This window comes from Trachymyrmex cornetzi, unplaced genomic scaffold (genome assembly GCF_001594075.2).
Source record: "Trachymyrmex cornetzi isolate Tcor2-1 unplaced genomic scaffold, Tcor1.1 scaffold47, whole genome shotgun sequence".
Classification (NCBI taxonomy): Eukaryota; Metazoa; Arthropoda; class Insecta; order Hymenoptera; family Formicidae; genus Trachymyrmex; species Trachymyrmex cornetzi.
Window position 1 is genome coordinate 317,794 of NW_017299509.1, and position 19,968 is coordinate 337,761.

Here is a 19,968-nt window from a genome sequence, read left to right on the forward strand (position 1 = left end):
CGGCGGCGGTGATGGTGGCATTGGTTATGATGAGCATGTGAAGACGGTGACGGTTGTAAAGAAAGTGCCGGTACCTTACGAAGTAACGAAGCACGTACCCTATCTGGTGGAGAAGCACGTACCGTACGAAGTGAAGGTCAACGTGCCGCAGCCCTACACCGTCGAAAAGCATGTGCCCTATCCTGTGAAGGTGTTCGTCAAAGTGCCGGTCCACGTGCCGCAGCCGTACACCGTCGAGAAGAAGGTGCCGTATGAAGTGAAGGTGCCGGTGGATAAGCCTTACGAGGTCAAAGTATACGTGCCACAGCCCTACACCGTGGAAAAGCACATACCGGTACCGGTGAAGGTACCGATACCACAGCCCTACACCGTCGAGAAGCACGTGCCCTTCCCGGTGAAGATAAAGGTGCCGGTTCCGCAGCCGTATGCTGTGGAGAAACCAGTACCCTATGAGGTGAAGGTACCAGTGGACAAGCCGTATCCAGTTCCTGTGCCGAAACCATATCCGGTCACCGTCGAAAAACCATACCCGGTGCCGGTCGAAAAGCCGATACCGTACGAAGTGAAGGTGCCAGTCGACAAACCGTATCCGGTGCCGGTGGAGAAACCATATCCGGTGCCAGTGAAGGTGCCGGTTCCGCAACCGTACCATGTTCACAAACCAATACCGGTGCCGGTGGAAAAGCCGATTCCGGTGCCGGTCAAAGTGCCGATTGATAAGCCGTACATCGTCGAGAAGGAGGTTCCGGTTCCGGTCGAGAAAGAAATACCGGTGCCAGTTAAGATTCCGGTGCACATACCGATTCACATACCGAAGCACGATCACGGTGATCTTGGCGGCGGCGGCGGCGGCGGCGGCGGCGGCGGTTACGGCGATGGAGGCGGATTTGGTGGTGGATATGGTGGTGGATATGGTGGCGGCGACGGAGGCGACTTCCACGGTGGCGGCGGTGGAGGTTACGATTTTCACGGTTGATCCTCGCGACGACGAATCGCGGAGCGGACGCGAGAAACGAACATCGAGCAGCGTTTTATCTCTACAAAACACTTTCACTCCCTCGATGTTAGATGATCGCGTGTTTTTCTCTCAATTGAGAGATACTTCTCGCCGGGTTAGTTCACCAATTCTCGAGAAGTAATCTCTAGAGCTATACGAAAAATTTTAGCTTTAAGCAAAGATCTTTGTTTCGAGAATATTAGCGAATTAGGAGAAATATGGAAAAATATGGTGACAATTAACTGTCGCGATTGACGAGTTTACCGTATTCTTGTATTATATTTCCGGAAATCCAGGTAAACGTAGCGGTTATTCGGCAATACTTTTAGACTGTACATTATGATAAGTTAAGCGAAATTAATTGTTCTGTGGATTATGTCCTCTGCGATAATTAAACGAATCCTCTGCGCATATTAATAAATTAACATATTCGAAATCTAAACAAATGTATACTCTTTTATACTCTAAAAAGGTGCACGTGCAGATTCCAGGGCACGTTATTGGCTCAACATTCGCGGCAATCCGTTATGTCCAAGTATAGTATTGCTGTGAGGTATTATTACCATACTTAGAAACGTAAGTAAGTTAAGTAAAAAAAAAGCTCATTGTGAAAACAATATACGTATCTTTTTTATATCAAAGATTTAATAAATATTCTGCCTATTACACCTCACTTTTCTCGATCCTTATCTTAATAACAGATCTAAAATACCTAGATCACTTTTCTTAACGTACGTAACAAGATGGAATGCAAGATAAAACGCGGAGAGATGGAATAATGCATCGTCCGTTATGGTGTATGACGCGCAGATTCATGCTAACCGTATCAAACATGTTGCGCGTATAAGCGAGAGTATAAATCAACGTCAGGATTCGCTTTCTCGAGAAAATTTCGTCGACTGTTGAGCGAGAGTTTCACTCTTCTAAATTCATTGTTCCCGTCGGCGAAGAAACGCGCGTTCCTTGCGTACTATCGTATTATTCGAGCGATTGACATAAAAAAAGAAAATATAGAAAAAAGATTCGCAAACTATAAAGTCCAAAAAGTACGAGTCAACATTCGCTCATAAATTATAGGCGACGCTTTCCGCGTTTACCTTCCGGTCCAGCGAGCAGGTAAAAGTCACGATATTATTGATGTTAGCCTGTCGAGAGATCATTAAGTCCTCGAGCGCGAAAATGGAAAAATCACAGGTACAAAAAGGCAGAAAGGAAGGGGTTGCATATCCGAGTGTCGAGACAGAAGCTGCGCCAACTTCCGCAAACACTTTCGATTCCCGAGCGATCCTGGGCCGCAATTAAGAGCAACTTATAGATACACGCGTGTTTGCGTTCAAGAAAGCATTACTTTCTCCGTCGGGGCCATCGAGCCTGTCGCGTATATATACACACACGTAAAACGTAATACTCCAAAGCGTGTCTACGACATCCGAATGCTATCTCGCCACTCCTTTCACCAGGTCGGATCTTTCCCGATTGAAATTTGATAGGCCATTTTACCGCTTTTAAGTAATACGAACGCAAGAAACGTCGCCATAATTTACGTGAGCTTCGACCGTCTGGTATTAAACACATTCTGTTAATTTCATTAATAATATTCACAAGAGTTTATAAAAATTAATTCGTTTTAATTTGATATTGGATATTCGCTTGTAGAGGAAAGATAAAATATTTCTGGTGAAATTAGGTCGGCTATATTAACGAACGAATTTCCTGTTTCGTTACACAGGACAGACAGCCGGCTTTACTCGGGTTTCCTATCGATATTATCAGTCGCTGCGGCGGCGGCGTAATTAAAATTCGTAGCGCGCAATTAAATACGAATAAAGATTAAGATATCCGTTGTATGCTATATATCTAACAATCCGACGAACGTTTCACCTCTTCTTCCGAACGCTCGTTTAGCCATTAACAAAATCTAGGTTCTCCATATCTGTTTATACATGTTGGCAAAAAATTACGGGAAACTTCTGGGGTATTATCGAACATGGGAGAAATCGATAATGACGCAACACTCAGAAGATCGTTGTAAAATCAATCCCTCCCCACTCCCTTTCGTCTCGTTAAGCGCAATTTATAATATCGGATGTACTTAGGTAGCGCATTATTAGAACACGTAACGAGCTAACGACAAGATTAGTTAGTGGTCGATGAAACGATCGACCATACTCGCGAGTACGCGACCGTAGCGTTACACCGTAATTGTGTGAGCACGGACGATGTAAATGTAGCGCTATCCGCGATGCAACGTGAGGAGAGACCGCCGGCGTTCACGTTGGGCGAACGACCGACTCTCTGTGAAAGTGAAAAAAATGGCGACGATTCTGCGATGCGTGAATTATAGCCCCGTGTTGTACAGGTATCTTACCTACGCTGAGATGCCGCGCGCACTTCCGGTTTTCTATCGAGGCTCTTTGGTAATAATAAGGAAGAAAGTTCCCTGCTGCATCGCCGCTGCTTTGCGTTTTCGTATTCCGTTCATCTCATATGGGACGATACACGGCGCCTTTTGTTTCCGAACTGATTTGCATAATTACGATTTCGTAATTGTTTCAATGGCAAGACTTGTTACACCATTTGTAATATATCCAAAAAAGAATTGTTTCAAAGGAAAATGTCATCTAATAAATATAGCTTCTTGAATAGTTGTTTACGTATCTTAATGCGTGTGTTTATATAAAAAAAAAACTACCTATTTGATTTTAACAGAATTGACACTCGGCATAATTGTCAATTATTAGGTATTAAACTTAATTTCTGCCGTTTTTCGTCTCAAAAATTGATTTATTTCGAAGGGAAGATGAGTGAATACCTTAATCAAAGTAATTTCCTCCATTTTCTACTTTATTACTAATTAATAATACTTTATTAATAATACTTTGATTAAGGTATTTCCCTTCGAAACAAATCAATTTTGGAGACAAAAAACGGCAGGAATTAAGTTTAACACCTAATACATCTTGCATTCTTTAATTCGCTGTATATTTTTTACTCTAATCGTCTTTAAAAAGAAGACGATTATACTTTAAGCGACGTCTACAATGAGACATCGAGGGATAAGATTTAAACTTTAAACTTTAAACTTCAAGTCGTAAAAAATTAATCATAGTCGATTACCTATTCTCCTCACATTCGACTGTGATTAATCAATTTCTTACGGCTTGAGACTCAAGTTACGCCTTAAAATCTTATCGTAGACGCCGCTTTACGGCTTTCCCGTGACACAAGGGAACTCAATCGCGTAAACTAAATTTCTGCAGCATTATCTACTTCCACTTTCCGATGTTCCAACCCCGTTCCAGGTTTATTCGCGAAGGAAGGAAAGTAGGGGCGGGCGCTCTCTTATCCGTCGCTGTGGCGGGTCGGCGGGTGTCGGTGGCGCGACTGTGAAGCGAAGGCAATTATCGTAGCGAAACTTGAACGTGGCAACGCGCGCCCCGAGGACGACGGGTTTTCGGCTTCGATGTGTGGGAGTGAGTGTTTGGCGTCTGATACGACGGGTCAGGTCCCCGGGGATTCTCAGGAACTCAAACGGGACTATCTCACCGCCTCTCTCTCATCACAGTTAATTACCAGTCCTCGGCCGTGCTCGAGTCGGTCTCTCTTTCTCACTCCGTTTACCTTAGTCCCTTAGTCCTCCTCGAACCCATATCGCTTCCGCCGAGCGATCCACCCTCAATAATCCACGACCGTACCGTTTCCGTACTGTTCTGAAATCTTTTTTCCGAAAGTAATTTTCGCGAAACACACGGTCAATTATTAAACCGCATTATGCGGTAGAAAACTAATTGCCATCCTTTCTTTTCTTGTAAATAATCTTATATGCATAATTAAAGAAAAATTATTTTTAATATATATTTAAATAATTATTTTTTTTTTATATCGTGTTGTAAATATATATTATCTTTAAAATAATTCATTTATCTTATATATCAGCTTGTGACTGTATTGTTACAATCGTTCTCGAATTATAATAAAAGTTTCTATCCAATTATTATTACTTTCCCTGCATTAAGCGCATACTCGGGAGATACAAATCTTGTGCGAAGCGCATTCTTTAACGCGATAAAAAAATACCGTACGGATATCTGAGTGGCTTTTTTTCATATACGGTTAATGGATTCGATTCATGCAGGATACAGGGTGTGTCAGGCACGGCGGGACAAAAATGTAGATTCATACACATTTCAGCGGTGTCACACGTATAGATATTTTAAGAGTTACGTGCAATCAATAGGCGACAGGGAAACCCCCGTGGGAATCCAAGCGAGCGAATCGTAGCGGGATTGAACGCTTGAAATGGAATAATATCCAATAATCTGGCAGCCGAGAGAACGGGATAAAAAGGGACGTTTTATCGGAGCATCACAGCATCCAACCAAGCGGTATCCGACCATTTCCGCCAAGCTCTCGCGGAGCCATTTCGCCCCGTTCTCGGCTAGCTGGCAAAATTAATTATTGATTTCGGATACGCGCATTCAGTCGCGGCGGGCAGCTTTTAATCGAAAACGAGCCATCCGTCGCACACCCATTTCCGACCGCTACGAATTTAACAACGGATCGATCTGGAAATGCCCGTTTATGTCACACTATTACTGCCGCTTGTAACAAAAAACCTCCGACTATTTGCGGTTATTCGTTTCAATTCTTTTTACGATAATTTTCGAGGTACTCGACGTATATCAGATTAAAATAAAATATTTCGTTAGAATTATTACCTAATACTATTACGTACAATTATTACGATATAAAAAAATTAACAAATTATTACTAAGTAATAATAATATAAAAGGCGTTTTAAATTTAAGTAATAAATTAAATAATTCAATCATAATGCAACTGTATATACACACATATATATATATATATATGTAGAGAGAGAGATAGAGATTTTGCTTCTTGAAGGGAGCGCTTACATGACCACGAGAAGAATACCTGTAAATATGTATGTAAAGCCGTTCACTCCAAACAAAAGAAGAAGAACGAGAAGGAACGACGGAGAAAAGTGAAGTATGCGAGCGTGTGCGAATGAGACTGGGTGAAATACTATCAATACTCTTATTGACAGAAAACAATATAGGAAAATGAAACAATGTATAAAAATTCATACAGGATTGGAAAGAATAAGGAACATAGGAGTACCTGGAGAAAGACATCTAGAATGACTATTTATCCTTTGAGGGAAGTAGATGGCTGGGAAAGGTTTGGCAAGAAGTTATCGGCTGTTGGTCTTATGACAGTTTCGTCTGATGTGGCGTCGAAGTCTATTAGCTAAATGAAATAAATTGGAGTAAATTATTTAAATTTAATTTTATGTATAGATATGTCTATTTGAAATATAAATTGTCCTACCACTTGCGTATTTTTATTTTATTTTTTTAATCTCTTTTATCTTTAACAGATATTTTTATCAATACAGAATCGACATTTTCTTAGTAGAAATGTCGATTCTGCATTGATTTATATATGCGTATGTACACATATATATTCCCATTAAATTGTTTATATATTGAAATTTTAAGAAAAAATAAAGTTTCAGTACAAAAAATAATTAAAAGAAGCTGACTAGAGGAATGCAACATGAAAGGCAATATAAATCCACTTCATATTTTCTTTTTTCGTAATATTTTCTCTTTAAGGACGATAAATGAAAATATTAAATATACAGACGTAAAGTATTTGCTCCGTGTGTAAAGTAGAGATATAATTTACATTTGCATTACACGCTATTTAAGAAATTTGTTTATTTCTCCATGATTCGGTGAAATAGTTTAATTCGTTCGTATAATATAGCTTTTCAAGCAATATCTTTAATCACCTCTTGTAATTCTGCCTTGCTAAACATGTGAAACAATTGCCCGGGCGTCATTGTCATCACTTCAATATTGGTATCGTTCAGTTTTTCTTCCATTACTTGTTTCAATATTGTCAGCGCAGCTTTCAACGCTTCCTTGAGCGTCATGGACTATAAGAACAATATTCATTTAATACACAATGTCAACATTGTTCAAGTCAAAAATAACACAAATTACCTTATGATATACTTCTTGAAGATTTTGTTGAGCTCCTTCACTACCAGATCCTATAGCTTTTGCATCAAATTGAACAAACGTACCAGATGGATCCATGTGATACAGTTGTGGACCTTTCTCATCAATCCCCGCAAATAACATTGCTACACCAAACGGTCTAGACATGGCAGTACCATCGTCGTCACTGTCTCCAAACTGTATAGCTAAATTAGATACAGCTTGAGCAGTCGACTCCACTGTCATTTTTTCATTGTAGACAAACCAATGATTCTGGCATTCAACTCGAGCTCTATCAATCATTGTCCGTGAATCAGCCATCAAACCAGACGCTGCACATCCTATATGTTTATCGATTTCTACAATTTTTTCTACAGTTGTTGGTTCCATTAGAGATGAAGTAATACGTTTCTCCACTGCCAGAACGACTCCTTCCGTTGTTGCAATTCCAATGGCAGTAGAGCCGAGCTTTATGGCTTCTATGGCATATTCGACTTGAAATAATCTTCCTTCTGGCGAGAAGGTATTTACTCCACGATCGTATTCAGAACGTGTTAGAAACATCTTAAAATAGATAGAAGATGCACAAGTTAGAGATGTAGACTATTCATCATTTATTGCGAGTATTGAAAATGTATACAAAACGTGAACTGTAGATTTTCAGTACTTGCAGTGAATAACGAGATTCAACTATAGGTTATGTACGTGTGTAAACTGATGCTTTTAACTATTTTATATTTGAATTATCTGTTTAATTTAAAATTGTCAAGAAGTAATGTAAAATTAAGGTTATAGAACAAACATTAAACGTTCTATAACACTCTATAGAAATCAAGTTTGAGGTTAAGCGCGACTAAAGTGACACAAATAAATTCAATAAAGTTAAAAAAATAAGAACATTTATTATTATATGTAATTATAAAGCACGACAGAACACTCGAGTATTAATAAAAATAGATAAAAGCTCAAATTAACAGAATAACAAACTGAATAGGTCAGTTAACAAAGAATGACATGGCAAAACGAAACCGAGTATTCTGTGACTGTAACATAAGTATGATGATAAATGTGATATTTAATGTAATTTCAAACTAAGTTATAAATTTACCTTAAATGTTCTTTACTGAAAGCAAGCGCAAAAGTACAAAACGCCGACTTGTCAGTCTTGTCACAAACGCTAGTCACGGAGTGATGGAGAGTGTAACGAATAATTACACTGGAGCAGCAGTAGCGTAACGTTACATACTATCTCCACTACCTCCAGATTCAGAGAGAAATCTGAGTTATCTGATAATGTGAAACCTGAAAGTAGACTCAGTGGATATGTCTAATATAAATATTTCGCAGATTTATAATTCTCGTTAACATCTAGATTATTAATATTCTTATAAAGATGTTTGTTATAAAAAATTGTTGAATTGCTTGTCAATTTAATAATCACTGATTCTGCTTATGATTGCGTTTCAAAACCTAAAAAGATTTTGGCGCGCGGTTTACAGACTCAGATGTGTATATAAGATTTTTCTTGTTTAATTTAATTTATTCCTATTGATTCAAATTTGTATCATAATTATTCAGTGTTTTAAATGGAACGGAGGGAATTCGTTTACTGAGACCTCTATGTACACAAAACGTGCATATTGAACTATGTAGTCACAGATGTATTCGACGGGTAACGCACCATGATTTTCGATTTTGTTAAATTTTCTGCGTTATGTATATTATTTGATTCTATTTTGTGTCAATTTTATGCCCACAGAATATATTAAATATATTTCGCTTTATATTTATATATTTTTAATATCTTTTTTTAGAAATTATTTCAATTTTTATCATTTTTATAATGCATTTATTACGCAATTATATTTTGTGAATATTATAGCGTGGAATAGAATGGAACAATGTATAACAATAGCATAATACAATAAAACAAAATCGAAGATCGCTGTATGTTATCCGTTGAAAATATCCATGGGTAAATAGTTCAACGTGCACGTTTAGTGTACAGAGGCGCTCAGAAAACGAGAATTACCTTCAACTGCAGTCTACATTACATGCTCTGTTGATTAATCACTTGACACGACGTATTTATGAAAAGCTTTGTCCATGTAATAAACAGTGACAATTTTATTAAAAATGACGGCATATATTGATTCGCAAAAATTAAAAACGATTATAAATGAAAAAGACTGGGATCAGTTACTGCAAAACGTCAAACCAAAGCATTTTGTCAGACAAGAGTCAGAGTATGTTTGTAACAATGTTTGTAAGTTGTCAGTTGACAGATAATCGTGTATGATAATTATTATGTATGTTTCAGGACGATACTTGATGCAAATATCTTAGCACAAATGTGTCAAGTACTCTTAAGCAAAGTCACTCCGGATACGATTATAATTTTATGCTTGAAATGTCTGGGGAACTCTTGTCTTGACGGTTACAAACATAAACAACATATAATAGAAAATGCAGAATCTATTAAATACAGTAAAAATTTATATAAAGAATTAGTTGAAAGTGATTTATGCAAACAAAGAAAAAACTGTGATTATCCACATGATTCTCATTTTCCTTATGACGGAATTATAGAATGGACTGTAGATTACATTAAGATTCATGGAAAATCCACTTACCATTTAATTGACAATGAATTGGATATCCTTAGGCTCAGTATCCAATTTTTATGTAATTTATTTACATATGCCTGTCCAAATATTATATCTGCAGAAGAGGATATTCTAAGATATTTAAATTGTGATAACCTGAAACAAGCTATTCTGTAAGTTTACATATAATTACATATAAATACATAAAACTTATTTTGATCTTCTTTTATAATTTGCTAAAAATAAAAAATAAATGATTTTCATTATTTTTAGGAGTTGCATGCGGTCTGATAATAGATTACTAGCTAATGCAGCTTGTATTTATGTGCACAATGCGTTAAAAAAGTTATGTCACAACTATTTCACAATGGAGAAGAAAGATATATTTTTACAATTATTAAAATCTGCCAAAGAAGGTTTTACATCTGCAAAAGATGCATTGTTATTCCTGTTACATCAACCAAATGTATTTGAAGATGTATATAATAATATAACTATAAATGAAAAGTTAGATTTACTTAAAATTATCTATGATGAAGTCTGGAACGCTTGGCAATCTGATTTTAATACAGTGCTCAAAGAGGATCAGGCTGAATTTTTAGCATTAACATTTTGCAAAAAAAGTGATCTCATTTTAAAGACCGTGGACACATACGTGAATAGCATAGATCCTACAGAAATTATCCTTATTCTTAATATTCTGGGACTTCTTACTACACAATGCAAGATCTCAGAAAATGTCAGGAGTTTGCTTATTAATTGTAAATGTAAGTGCATCAGTTTTCAGTACAATCTGATTGAATGTAAAAATAATATAATTATATTTATAGACCTTTTGATGTCGTTACATATGATGGGAAAAGAAGCAGACAATTATTTTACTCCAATAACAAATTTAAGTCAAGTGGCACCTAATACTCAAAGGAGAACTGTAAATGTATGCTCAAATACAAATGATACCGAGGTATCTGAAACATCAGCGGCAAATTGTGATCCACAGGAACATCCTGCATATGGCTTCAAAGCGGGACTAATACAAGTCATTGCAAATGTAGTACACAAGAACAAAATGTGTCAAGATTTGGTAAGTGCAATTACATGAATTTTATGTCAATATATTTTGTTCTTAAAAAAGGAAGGGGAATGTAAAATTTGTACAAAATTTATCTAAAGTCGGTAAAAAACATTTCTTACTTATCTCAAACGTTTTTTCCGCGGGTATACCGTTAAAGCACGCCTCGTAATGGTCGTGAGAGGAATTAGAACGTCAAGTTTTGAATATGTAACAATCGATATATGTAAGTAATAAAACAAGAAATAAGAAAGGAAGATATGACAAAGATATGCATGCGTACATGTTCAGTTATTCTTAATAATATTATTACTTTTATCTCATAAATTTAAATTTATTACATTTAAATTTATGAACTAAAAGTAACAATAATATTAATAATCATTGAATTTTAAATTCAATTAAAAATTCTTTATTCTTTCCTTTTTTCTTAATCACGATTCGGTTTAAATTATTTTCTTTTATCATAAAAGAATTGCGCAGATTGTATTATTATTTTATACAAACATTTGTCTTATTGATACCTTTAATTTTTTTAATTATTTACAAAATCAATTATCTATCTAATTTACCTACAAATTAATTAGTTTCTACAAATAAATAGTGTATTACGAGCTTAAGAAAAACGCAAGTATTTTAGCAAAAATCCTATATTCAGCTATATATTACGAAACCACTTGGTGTATCTTAAGCTTTATACGAAGAAAAAAAGAATAGCCACAGCGCTGAGTTCCGGCCACACAGAACGCTTGCGTCACGTTGTTCCGTACTCAAGGGATTAAAATTGTACCTCGTGAATGATGGTAGGTTATTTTCAAACGTAGAGAACCTTGACAGTTGCAAAATATAAATTTGGCTTTTTGTTGCGCGCCACGGTTGTGCGCTATGCATGTACGGTAAATCGATATTTCTCTCCCACTGATTACATCTCGCGTGCGGATGATACGGAATACGCGAACAAAAGATACGCAATAGCACGCGGCCTGTCGTGTTGGACAAAGCGAAATTAAGTGTTCCATCTGACTGAGAGATGTAGCAAGATGATCGAAATCTGATATACGCGTTGCAAATTTAACGGATCTGCGAGATGACAAAGTTCACGTCGCATGCATATTGACAGATAAATTAGTTATGATGAATCAGAGCGGAAACACGAGCCTGCGGGCGGAATATTAATTCAGTCTCCTAGTATCAAGGATGACATGAACATCGTAGTCACGATAGTAAGATGCAGATGACTTTTTTGCTGATCATCGGTTGTGATAAATCTGTTGTCGGTACGGAAATATTGACGTTATAGCGTTCGATCATCCGTGTAGACTAGACGAAGGTGTTCCTTATTGTTAAATTCAGCTCTATAAAACTAGCAGGATCAAATCAGCAGAATCAAGTCGGATCTATCGGAATTTTTAGTACTCATTTTATACTAAAATGTACCATTAATAACAATTTTGTACCGTGTGCCATTTCGAAAAAAATTGTGACGATCGTAGCTTAATGTTAAGCTGGCAGAACCAATTCAAAATAAAAGAAAAAAAGAAAAATAATATCAGAAATCAATATAGGATTGAATTTGTACTACCGAAAACAATTTTATACGTATCATTTGCAAGAAAACATTGGCGCTACTAATTTAATATTTAAGCTGGCAGGACCATAAAAAATAACACAAGAGCAAAAATTAACATAACTAAATTTGTACTAATTTATACAATTGAGAGTAAGTTAATATTTTACATATTTTCTCCTTAAAATGACTTTATTATATATACTTACAATCTATGAGGCATTCCACATCAAACCGGATATCTTCAAAACATCATTTTATTCTTTTTTTAATTTGTTAACATATTGCTATAAATAAAAACATGAGACACTTGTCTCGCGAAAAAAATGACTCGATACAAAATTATCATTAATGGTACAAAATGAGTACTAAAAATTCTGATAGGTCCGATTTGGTTCTGCTGATTTGGTCCTGCTAGCTTTATAGAGCTGTTAAATTCATAATGTCAAATTACACTTTAAATTTTTAATTATTTCTATATAAGTTTACTCTTGCTGAATATATCCTTAATTTAACTTGAACAATTTAACTCGAGAAATGTGTTGAATTTGATTCAAATTTAGTTTATTATTTACTAAGTGCATATATTAATACGGACGTTTACTTTGAAACTAAGTATAATACAATCACAGAATTAGATTGAGTTATATTTTGATACACACATGGAAGTTGAAATAACAAAATATTATTTAACTCAAGGAGTTGGGTTATCATTGCTCCTCTGATATCCAATAGTGTTAGTGAGTTTTCAAAATGTTTCAAATAAAAGGGCATAATGATAATATATGTTTCCAGTTTCGTGAAATAGATGGAATTCCATTGCTTCTGGATTGTTGTAACATAGACGCGAGGAATCCGCGTAAGTGTAATTGAATTTCTTTTTTTTTTTGTACTTTTGTTCGCTTTTCTATTGACAATTTTTACGCAGTTATCTTACAATGGACCATTCTCGCCTTGAGAAATCTGTGCGAGGGAAACCCTGAGAATCAAGAAATTATTAAAAATTGTAAAAAAACGGGCGTGCCAGACAATCCCGCGTTGCAAGAGATGGGCTTGACTCTGCACGAGGACGCAGATGGGAAATTGATCCGTATCGTTCCTTTGCGTCGCAATTAAGAAGATTTATCTATTTTCTAGGACTCGAGATAGCTCTCGGCGATCAATCAATTCGATAATTATCCAACTATTGCTTGTTTGTATCGATAACATCTTCGATAAAATACAATGATTGGTTTATCTTGATATGTATAAATAATTATTGTTCCAATTAGTTCGACTGAAATGCATCCTGCTGTATCATTCACGAAAAAACGACACCATCATTACAACGATTTGTGTCATTAAACGAAATACGATGTATAGAGAGAAATATTTTATCTACATTCTTGGCCGAGTGATTTACGATACAATAAAAGCTGCTACGAGAGTTCACGGTCTATTAGTAATTGCTAATGTAAGTATATACAACTACTATTACTGATCATTCAATTGTAATGCGAAATAGATTTTGTTTTCTTTTAATAATGAGCTCTCATTAAGAGAGAGAGATTTTACTAATGCGCACGAGAATATAATAATAATTTTTAGGCGGCGTTCTGCAATAAATAAATTCGCAATAAATAATCTGCACCCATCCATTTTTTTTTTGCCTTCTCACCAAATTGCTCAAGACGGATTCATGTTTAAGAATTGATAGAACCTCCAATTATGCTGTCAGGAGACGCAGTGTTTTAATAAATAATTTCTCTATTAATTAATTGCACGCATCTTAATTCCCCCTTGTCCCCGCGATTCCCGTTTTAAGACGATAATTTCTCACGTCCACGGCCGTTTCTCATCACGAACAGTTTTACGATGAGGAACGACGACGTCGTCCTGCGCGTAAGAGGTGTTTATTAATGTCATCCAGGAGGCGCGGGTAAGCGGGCGAGCAAGAGGAATCGCGTGGTGGGTGAGAAATCCGCCTGCGCGTACCAACTTGTGCGTTAATTATACCGGAAGTTTCGAAATACACGAGAGACAGTTACGTTTTCCTTTCTAATGGAATTCTCTGGACAGTAACCGCGCGATTTCCAGCGTCGCGGCCCAACGGGATCGGCTAGTATTTATAATATCGGTAAATAAATAATGGTAGATAATTATCTCTCGAAGGGCACGTACTGTATGCGTTCTACTTAGCCGTGATACGCGTCTGGAAGGATTTACGAAATGTAATAATAGGTTTCCGGACGTAATATGCGATCTAATCGAGCATGACCAATCGCTGATTTATAGCGTGATTTCGATGAAGAATAAGATTACGGATAGTCGTGGCGTATAAATGAGAGTCTACTTTTAACTCGTAAATTTACGATCAAATGACACTCGCCACGCAAATATGTACATTGTAATAATCGTTTCTTTATTTTATTAGCTCTCGTCGCAACAAAGAACGATAGATTTATATCGCGCGAGTTATACATATATCTTCGAGATATTTCTGTAAACGAGCCGACTCCTCGGTAAAATATCTCAAGTTTGTACGGTTCGCGTATGAAAGTAGACGGGTTATATCGTACGCATCCCGCGTACGAACGTTCCGTAAATTGCTTTTGATTTAAATATCGGCCGATCTCGCATACGATCAATCTTGAATGTGCGTAATGGCGAGCAGTTAACGCATCAATTTATCAGTTAATTACATACGCGGTTAATTGCCACGAGTAATTATTTCCGCGCGAGAGAAGAGTTCTCCGTACAGGAGAGACGGTGTTCGAAGAAGCAAGATGAAATTCACGCCACGTGAACCACTTTAATCGTTCGGTCAATGTATCGATAGAAGTGACTCGTGATCTTCTTGAGAAAAATACAGACATCCAAAAACCAAAACCCAACAATTGGAAGAAGACGGTAAGAATACAGAGATTCGACTACAGCGAAGAAGTTGTCGTTAATTTTGCAAATTCTATTGATTCATTTACATTTTTGTTTCTATTTTTAGCCCCCTTCTCAATCCCGTTTCTACTTTAATATTCTGAATAAAATGTCATTTTAATTATGTCAACATTTTTCTTCTCAAATGAAATATGGGGACTGAAGAAGCTAAGAATAAAGTGATTGATTTATAAAAATAGAAAGATTAATATGTGAGAAAATTTCATTACTTCACTTTTTTGTGATTATAAATTTTGCAACAAGGCCAAAACGGTTGTGGACGAACCGCCTACTTGTAAGAATCGATCGGAGTAATTAATTGAATTCGATGCAATACTGCGTCCCCTAGAAGAAATATCTTCCAGCGCGTTGAGGATTTCGTCGATCCGCTAACCTTATTAATATTCATAGACACTGACGAGGGAAGCGTAAAAAGTGCTTGGTCGTGCATGAGATCGCTCAGGTGCGTAAATTCTGATCGACTCCTTGATAATCAACTCGTTGACGCAATAAATTCTGGCAGAAGATAGTCAAATAGAAAAAGAGGGAGAAACTAAGAGCGGGATATGACCCAATTCTAGATAATATTTTCTGTTTGTTTCCAATTATACTTGTATTCCGAGCTATACGAATCGTTTATCATAATCGATTAAAGAAATATATATATGCATACAACCACGGATTGGAGAAATTCTCTCCTTTCTTTCGCCTCTTTATTAAAGTCTCAAAAATGCTAAGAAATCTGTAGTCGACATTTGGAAGACGATTTACATAATCTTTTAAATTATTGTGTGAATAAACATGTACAAATATGCAAATATTGTACGCTGTATATTACAGAACGGATCGTTCATGTTGGTCTCCGGGATATTAAGATTTAGTTTAAAACCTCCCGTTAATTTGTTTCGATTAGTTTATGTTTAAAATAAAATTTGTATTTTTAAAATTAAGATTCTCCTCTTAATTTAACGCTAGTGAATACGCTACTAAAATAAAAATGGAATTCGACAATGAGAGGAAAAATTTGAAAAAAATGCTCGATTCTTCACAGAATAACAGACTGAAATAAAAAATAGACTGAAAATTGAGTTTTGAAAAAGAGTGAAAATACGGTCACTCTTGTTGAAGAGTGAAAATCTGCCACTCTTGAACAAGAAAATTTGACACTTGAAGAGACTGAAAATTGAGCCAGTCTTGAAAAAAGAGTAAAAATACTAAAATACGCATATTCATTCAGAGTATTTTCACTCTTTTTTTCAAGATTGGCTCAATTTTCAGTCTCTTTGAGTGAGATTTCACTCCAGGAGATTTAGAGAGTACGTAAGATATCGAATTGTCCCGATACTTTCAGCATTCACCCTTCTCCCATGTAAAGTCTTATGTAAAGACAAAGACGTCTACTACATCGGGGCGTGATGGATAGATTGATGGTAGGTACGGGCTAGATAATCGGTCTAGCAAACGAACTAGATTCTCGTACTAATAGAGGCCGCAAATTGAGCCGGCGTCGGCGCCTAATAAGTCGCGGATTCTCTCTGCGATACGGGGCTTGAACGGGGCCTCGCGTGCGCCTACGCGTGATTTCTCTCAAAGAACCCCGACACGACGATATATTTCCTATGCCCTCGTATACTTTACATACATCGTATCCGCTGCGCATTTGTACGAAAGAATCGAATCACCGTAAAGGATCATGCACAACGCGCGACCGAGGGTCGGAGTCGGAATCTTTTTTAGAACTCTAAGAAATGTCGTAAAATGAGACTAATCCAAGTTACCGTGAGTTTTGAAAGACGCTCCTTTTGATCGATTTTTCCGTTGAAAGTATTTTATGTCGAGACAGTTAAAAATTTATTCTAACGGCGATAATGCTGAATATAGATATATTAGACGTTTAAAACAGGGTTGGCGCAGGGAAAATCCAGTGGATGGAAAAAACCAGGATAAATTCCGGATTTTACCGGTCCGGAGTTTATCCACTGGAATAATAAACTGGTAAAAACTATAAAACTGCTGCTTTAAAATATAAGAACATGAAGGTGATTCGGTATCGATGCATCTCTCTTCTTTTACTTGATTTATTCGTTTCACTCTTCCTATATCTGATTCACTTTTACTTGAATTATCATCGTCGTTCTTTTCAAACTTACTACACTTTTGAAGATGTTGTTTCAGTCGTGAAGCTTTTCCACTAACTAATGTTCCACAAGCAATACATTTCTGCTTAATAATTTTGTCAACTGTACAAGATTCAATGCAAGCCCATACAGGGCCCTTACGTCTTCCTCTTAATGTATTTTTACTCAAAATAATCAAATCTATTTATTTGATTATTTTTAATAGAAAAGACCAGGTTTTTTGCCGGTTTTTTTCCGAAAAATATCGGTTTTTACCTTTGGCATGGACTTTGTCCAAAAAATGTGGACTTTTGCCCACCCTGGTTTGAAAGAACTGAAGAAGGATCGCGAAGTAAAATGACAACACGTTGATTATAAGCGTAAAGGAAGACTCACGTACCGAGAGCACGCAGACCACGCGATATGTTTTAACGACTGCCGCACACGCAGTGCGTAAGCCGTAAATGTTACGCCGAGCCAGAGATTCGTGTAATAGCCACTAAAAGCGAGTTTCGTCCCTTTATGGATCGTAAAGACAGGGATATTTGGAACGGGGGAAACCGCGGCTTAAATTGACCCGACTCGCAGTTAACTAAAAGAGCGTGAGGTACGACCGGGTCTTAGGTACACCGAAATGATCCCTGAAGAGACTATTGTCAGCACAACGATTTCCTTTTAGCAAATGGGATCTTAAATCCCTCATAATGATATGATGCAGAGCATATTATTACGTTTATATATATTATTATAGAGGAAACATATAAATAATTTGTAATAATAATTAATTACCAGCCATGGGACCGTTGAATTAAACAATATAAATTTATATAAATTAACGTACGAATATAATTAAAAAGGATATCTGAAAGATAGCTAAAGAATGTTTGAAACATTTGTAACATATTTATAACAATGTTACCCAGCTAATTGCGCGATTCGCTTTGAATCGCGTTTCGGTTTACCAAGGTAAATTAATCCCGTTCCGAATACGCGCGCGCATTGTCCGAACGATGAAAAGTCTGCTCTAATTACGACGTGTAAACGGAGCCGCGCGCGTCCATTTCTCGAGAGCCGGGCACGATACGTTGCTCGTAAACAATGACAATAGGGCCTGCTGTCCGCGAGCGGATGCTGCTGATGCCAGCGGCCCTCATGATGGCCGCCTGCAATCCTGGTTCGTCCGTCGAGTTAATTAATCGCACCGAACGATCTCCATTGAAATGGAATCTGGATAAATTTTCCATGCTGATGTGCTGCCGAGCTAGCATGTGGGTATTATCTTTACGACCTCTTCAAAGAGGAGATGAGACGTCGGGGCGGCGAGGCGCAAGAGAATAGGGGACGCATGCGCGCGATACGGCCGCAGCCGCTGGAAACGGTGCACCGAAACCAGAGAACCTGTTATCAGAGAAACAGTGGTCTGGGACTTGGTCCAATTATCACGCAGGCGAGACACCGAGGTCTCGTCCGCGAGACGCGTCGTCCTCGCCGCGCTGGAGAACCTCGTTCGCGCGTGGCGTTCACCATGCTCAATTCATCACTCTCCATTGGATTTGTCCACTTTGTTTTCTTCTTTTCATTAGACTACATGCAAAGTCAACTGTAAATTACGATCGTTCATGTGGTCGATTCTAGTCATGTCGTGGTCTCCCTCTCTACCTTCTCCATCTACATTACATGGCGTATAGACAGAAATAGCTACCGTGACGACGCGTTTTCTAGTGTTTTCGCCGTCTGCTAAGCGTAAAAGTGTCAGGATATGTTGAAGACAGCGAGCGACCCGACGCGAAATTAAACGCGAGCGCAAGTCATCCGAGAATGACTTCGAGAAAATGCGTCTCGCCTTTATTTCTTGGCTACGATGCGGATGGAAATTATAGCATGACGTACCGAAGGTATTACATGTCGATCGAGTGGGACACGATACATTCTCCATCTACGGAAAACTTTCGAGTCGTTCGATATTCGTGTGACGTATGACTGTGGAAGACGCGATGCATACAGGTGATACTCTTCGAGGAGAAAGCGCCGCCGTTATTATCAGACGAGACCAAGTGGCCCAATTTGTACCACGCCGTTAAGGATCGACGGAAATGATTTATGAAAACGGTAGACGCGCTAATTGCCTGCCGATGTGATTCATCGGGTGGTGTCGTTACGTATCCGATCATGTCGGTCGCTTTGTGAGGAAGCGGATTGAAATAATCTCGTCGATTACAAGAGTATGAGGCAGACGCTTAATTACGATACGGCATAATGAAAGAGATCCGATGCTTATTCCTAAGGTAAGATTTATAACGTTAAATTAATATTTCTGAAACGCAATTTCTGATTTCGTTTATTCATTTGCACATCGGTATTACATTCTGTATATTTACTTTTGTAAATGTATCATATTAATCATATTTAAAATTTATCGATTATACATTACTTAATTATATTTATATTTACAATTAATTTTATTAATTATATTTATCGAATATTTATAGAAACAACTATATTTAGAGATAAATTAAATAGCCCCACTGTTAAGTACATATATTTATTAGACAACCTCATAGAGCCGCTTGTTCGTTATATTCGTAAAGGTAAACAAATTAAAAGGCGTTATCGCATGCGAGTGCTCGAAGTTGTCTGAAAAGTGTTAAATCAGTTATCTCGAATGTT

General features: G+C 37.2%; 3 protein-coding genes across 8 annotated transcripts; 2 read left to right on the forward strand and 1 right to left on the reverse strand.

Annotated features, from left to right (window-relative positions):
- Position 1: 1 nt before the first annotated feature.
- On the forward strand, positions 2-1,631 carry Vajk4 (chitin-binding protein vajk4; the record flags this gene model as incomplete). Its single annotated transcript, XM_018513425.1, has 1 exon — positions 2-1,631. A coding segment is annotated over one exon (975 nt), but the record flags the coding sequence as incomplete, so codon positions are not given.
- A 4,520-nt stretch (positions 1,632-6,151) lies between these two features.
- Positions 6,152-11,234, reverse strand: Prosalpha5 (proteasome alpha5 subunit). Of its 3 annotated transcripts, none has more exons than XM_018513708.1 (4): positions 11,229-11,234; positions 7,030-7,590; positions 6,816-6,962; positions 6,152-6,268 (listed from the first exon to the last, which is right to left on the reverse strand). In XM_018513708.1, exons 2-4 carry the CDS (start codon positions 7,588-7,590, stop codon positions 6,167-6,169), a joined length of 810 nt encoding a protein of 269 aa, XP_018369210.1. In that variant the 5' UTR covers positions 11,229-11,234; the 3' UTR covers positions 6,152-6,166. The 3 variants fall into 3 exon arrangements, with proteins under 3 accessions (XP_018369210.1, XP_018369209.1, XP_018369211.1); XM_018513707.1 differs by lacking the exon at positions 11,229-11,234 and adding an exon at positions 8,135-8,242; XM_018513709.1 differs by lacking the exons at positions 6,152-6,268; positions 11,229-11,234 and adding an exon at positions 8,135-8,239 and having other exon boundaries at positions 6,619-6,962.
- On the forward strand, positions 9,080-13,986 carry LOC108765135 (ataxin-10). 4 transcript variants are annotated; one of them, XR_001940306.1, is made up of 8 exons: positions 9,080-9,272; positions 9,347-9,805; positions 9,906-10,399; positions 10,463-10,716; positions 13,067-13,130; positions 13,200-13,463; positions 13,543-13,724; positions 13,859-13,986. XR_001940306.1 is itself a non-coding variant. In XM_018513705.1 (6 exons), the coding sequence occupies exons 1-6, from the start codon at positions 9,163-9,165 to the stop codon at positions 13,385-13,387; spliced, it is 1,569 nt and encodes a 522-aa protein (XP_018369207.1). In that variant the 5' UTR covers positions 9,080-9,162; the 3' UTR covers positions 13,388-13,829. The 4 variants fall into 4 exon arrangements, 2 of the variants coding, with proteins under 2 accessions (XP_018369207.1, XP_018369208.1); XR_001940305.1 differs by having other exon boundaries at positions 13,200-13,724; XM_018513705.1 differs by lacking the exon at positions 13,859-13,986 and having other exon boundaries at positions 13,200-13,829.
- Positions 13,987-19,968: the final 5,982 nt, after the last annotated feature.

What these genes read in the sequence shown, in the direction of transcription:
- Prosalpha5 (XM_018513708.1), bottom strand. Translation starts at nt 7,590, where the DNA reads ATGTTTCTAACACGTTCTGAATACGATCGTGGAGTAAATACCTTCTCG. An exon ending in TTCAAGAAGTATATCATAAG is followed by an intron (nt 6,963 to 7,029) that starts GTAATTTGTGTT and finishes TTGTTCTTATAG; the next exon opens with TCCATGACGCTCAAGGAAGC. An exon ending in GCAAGGCAGAATTACAAGAG is followed by an intron (nt 6,269 to 6,815) that starts GTGATTAAAGAT and finishes TATTTCATTTAG; the next exon opens with CTAATAGACTTCGACGCCAC.
- LOC108765135 (XM_018513705.1), top strand. Translation starts at nt 9,163, where the DNA reads ATGACGGCATATATTGATTCGCAAAAATTAAAAACGATTATAAATGAA. An exon ending in ACAAAATGTGTCAAGATTTG is followed by an intron (nt 10,717 to 13,066) that starts GTAAGTGCAATT and finishes ATATGTTTCCAG; the next exon opens with TTTCGTGAAATAGATGGAAT. An exon ending in CATAGACGCGAGGAATCCGC is followed by an intron (nt 13,131 to 13,199) that starts GTAAGTGTAATT and finishes ATTTTTACGCAG; the next exon opens with TTATCTTACAATGGACCATT.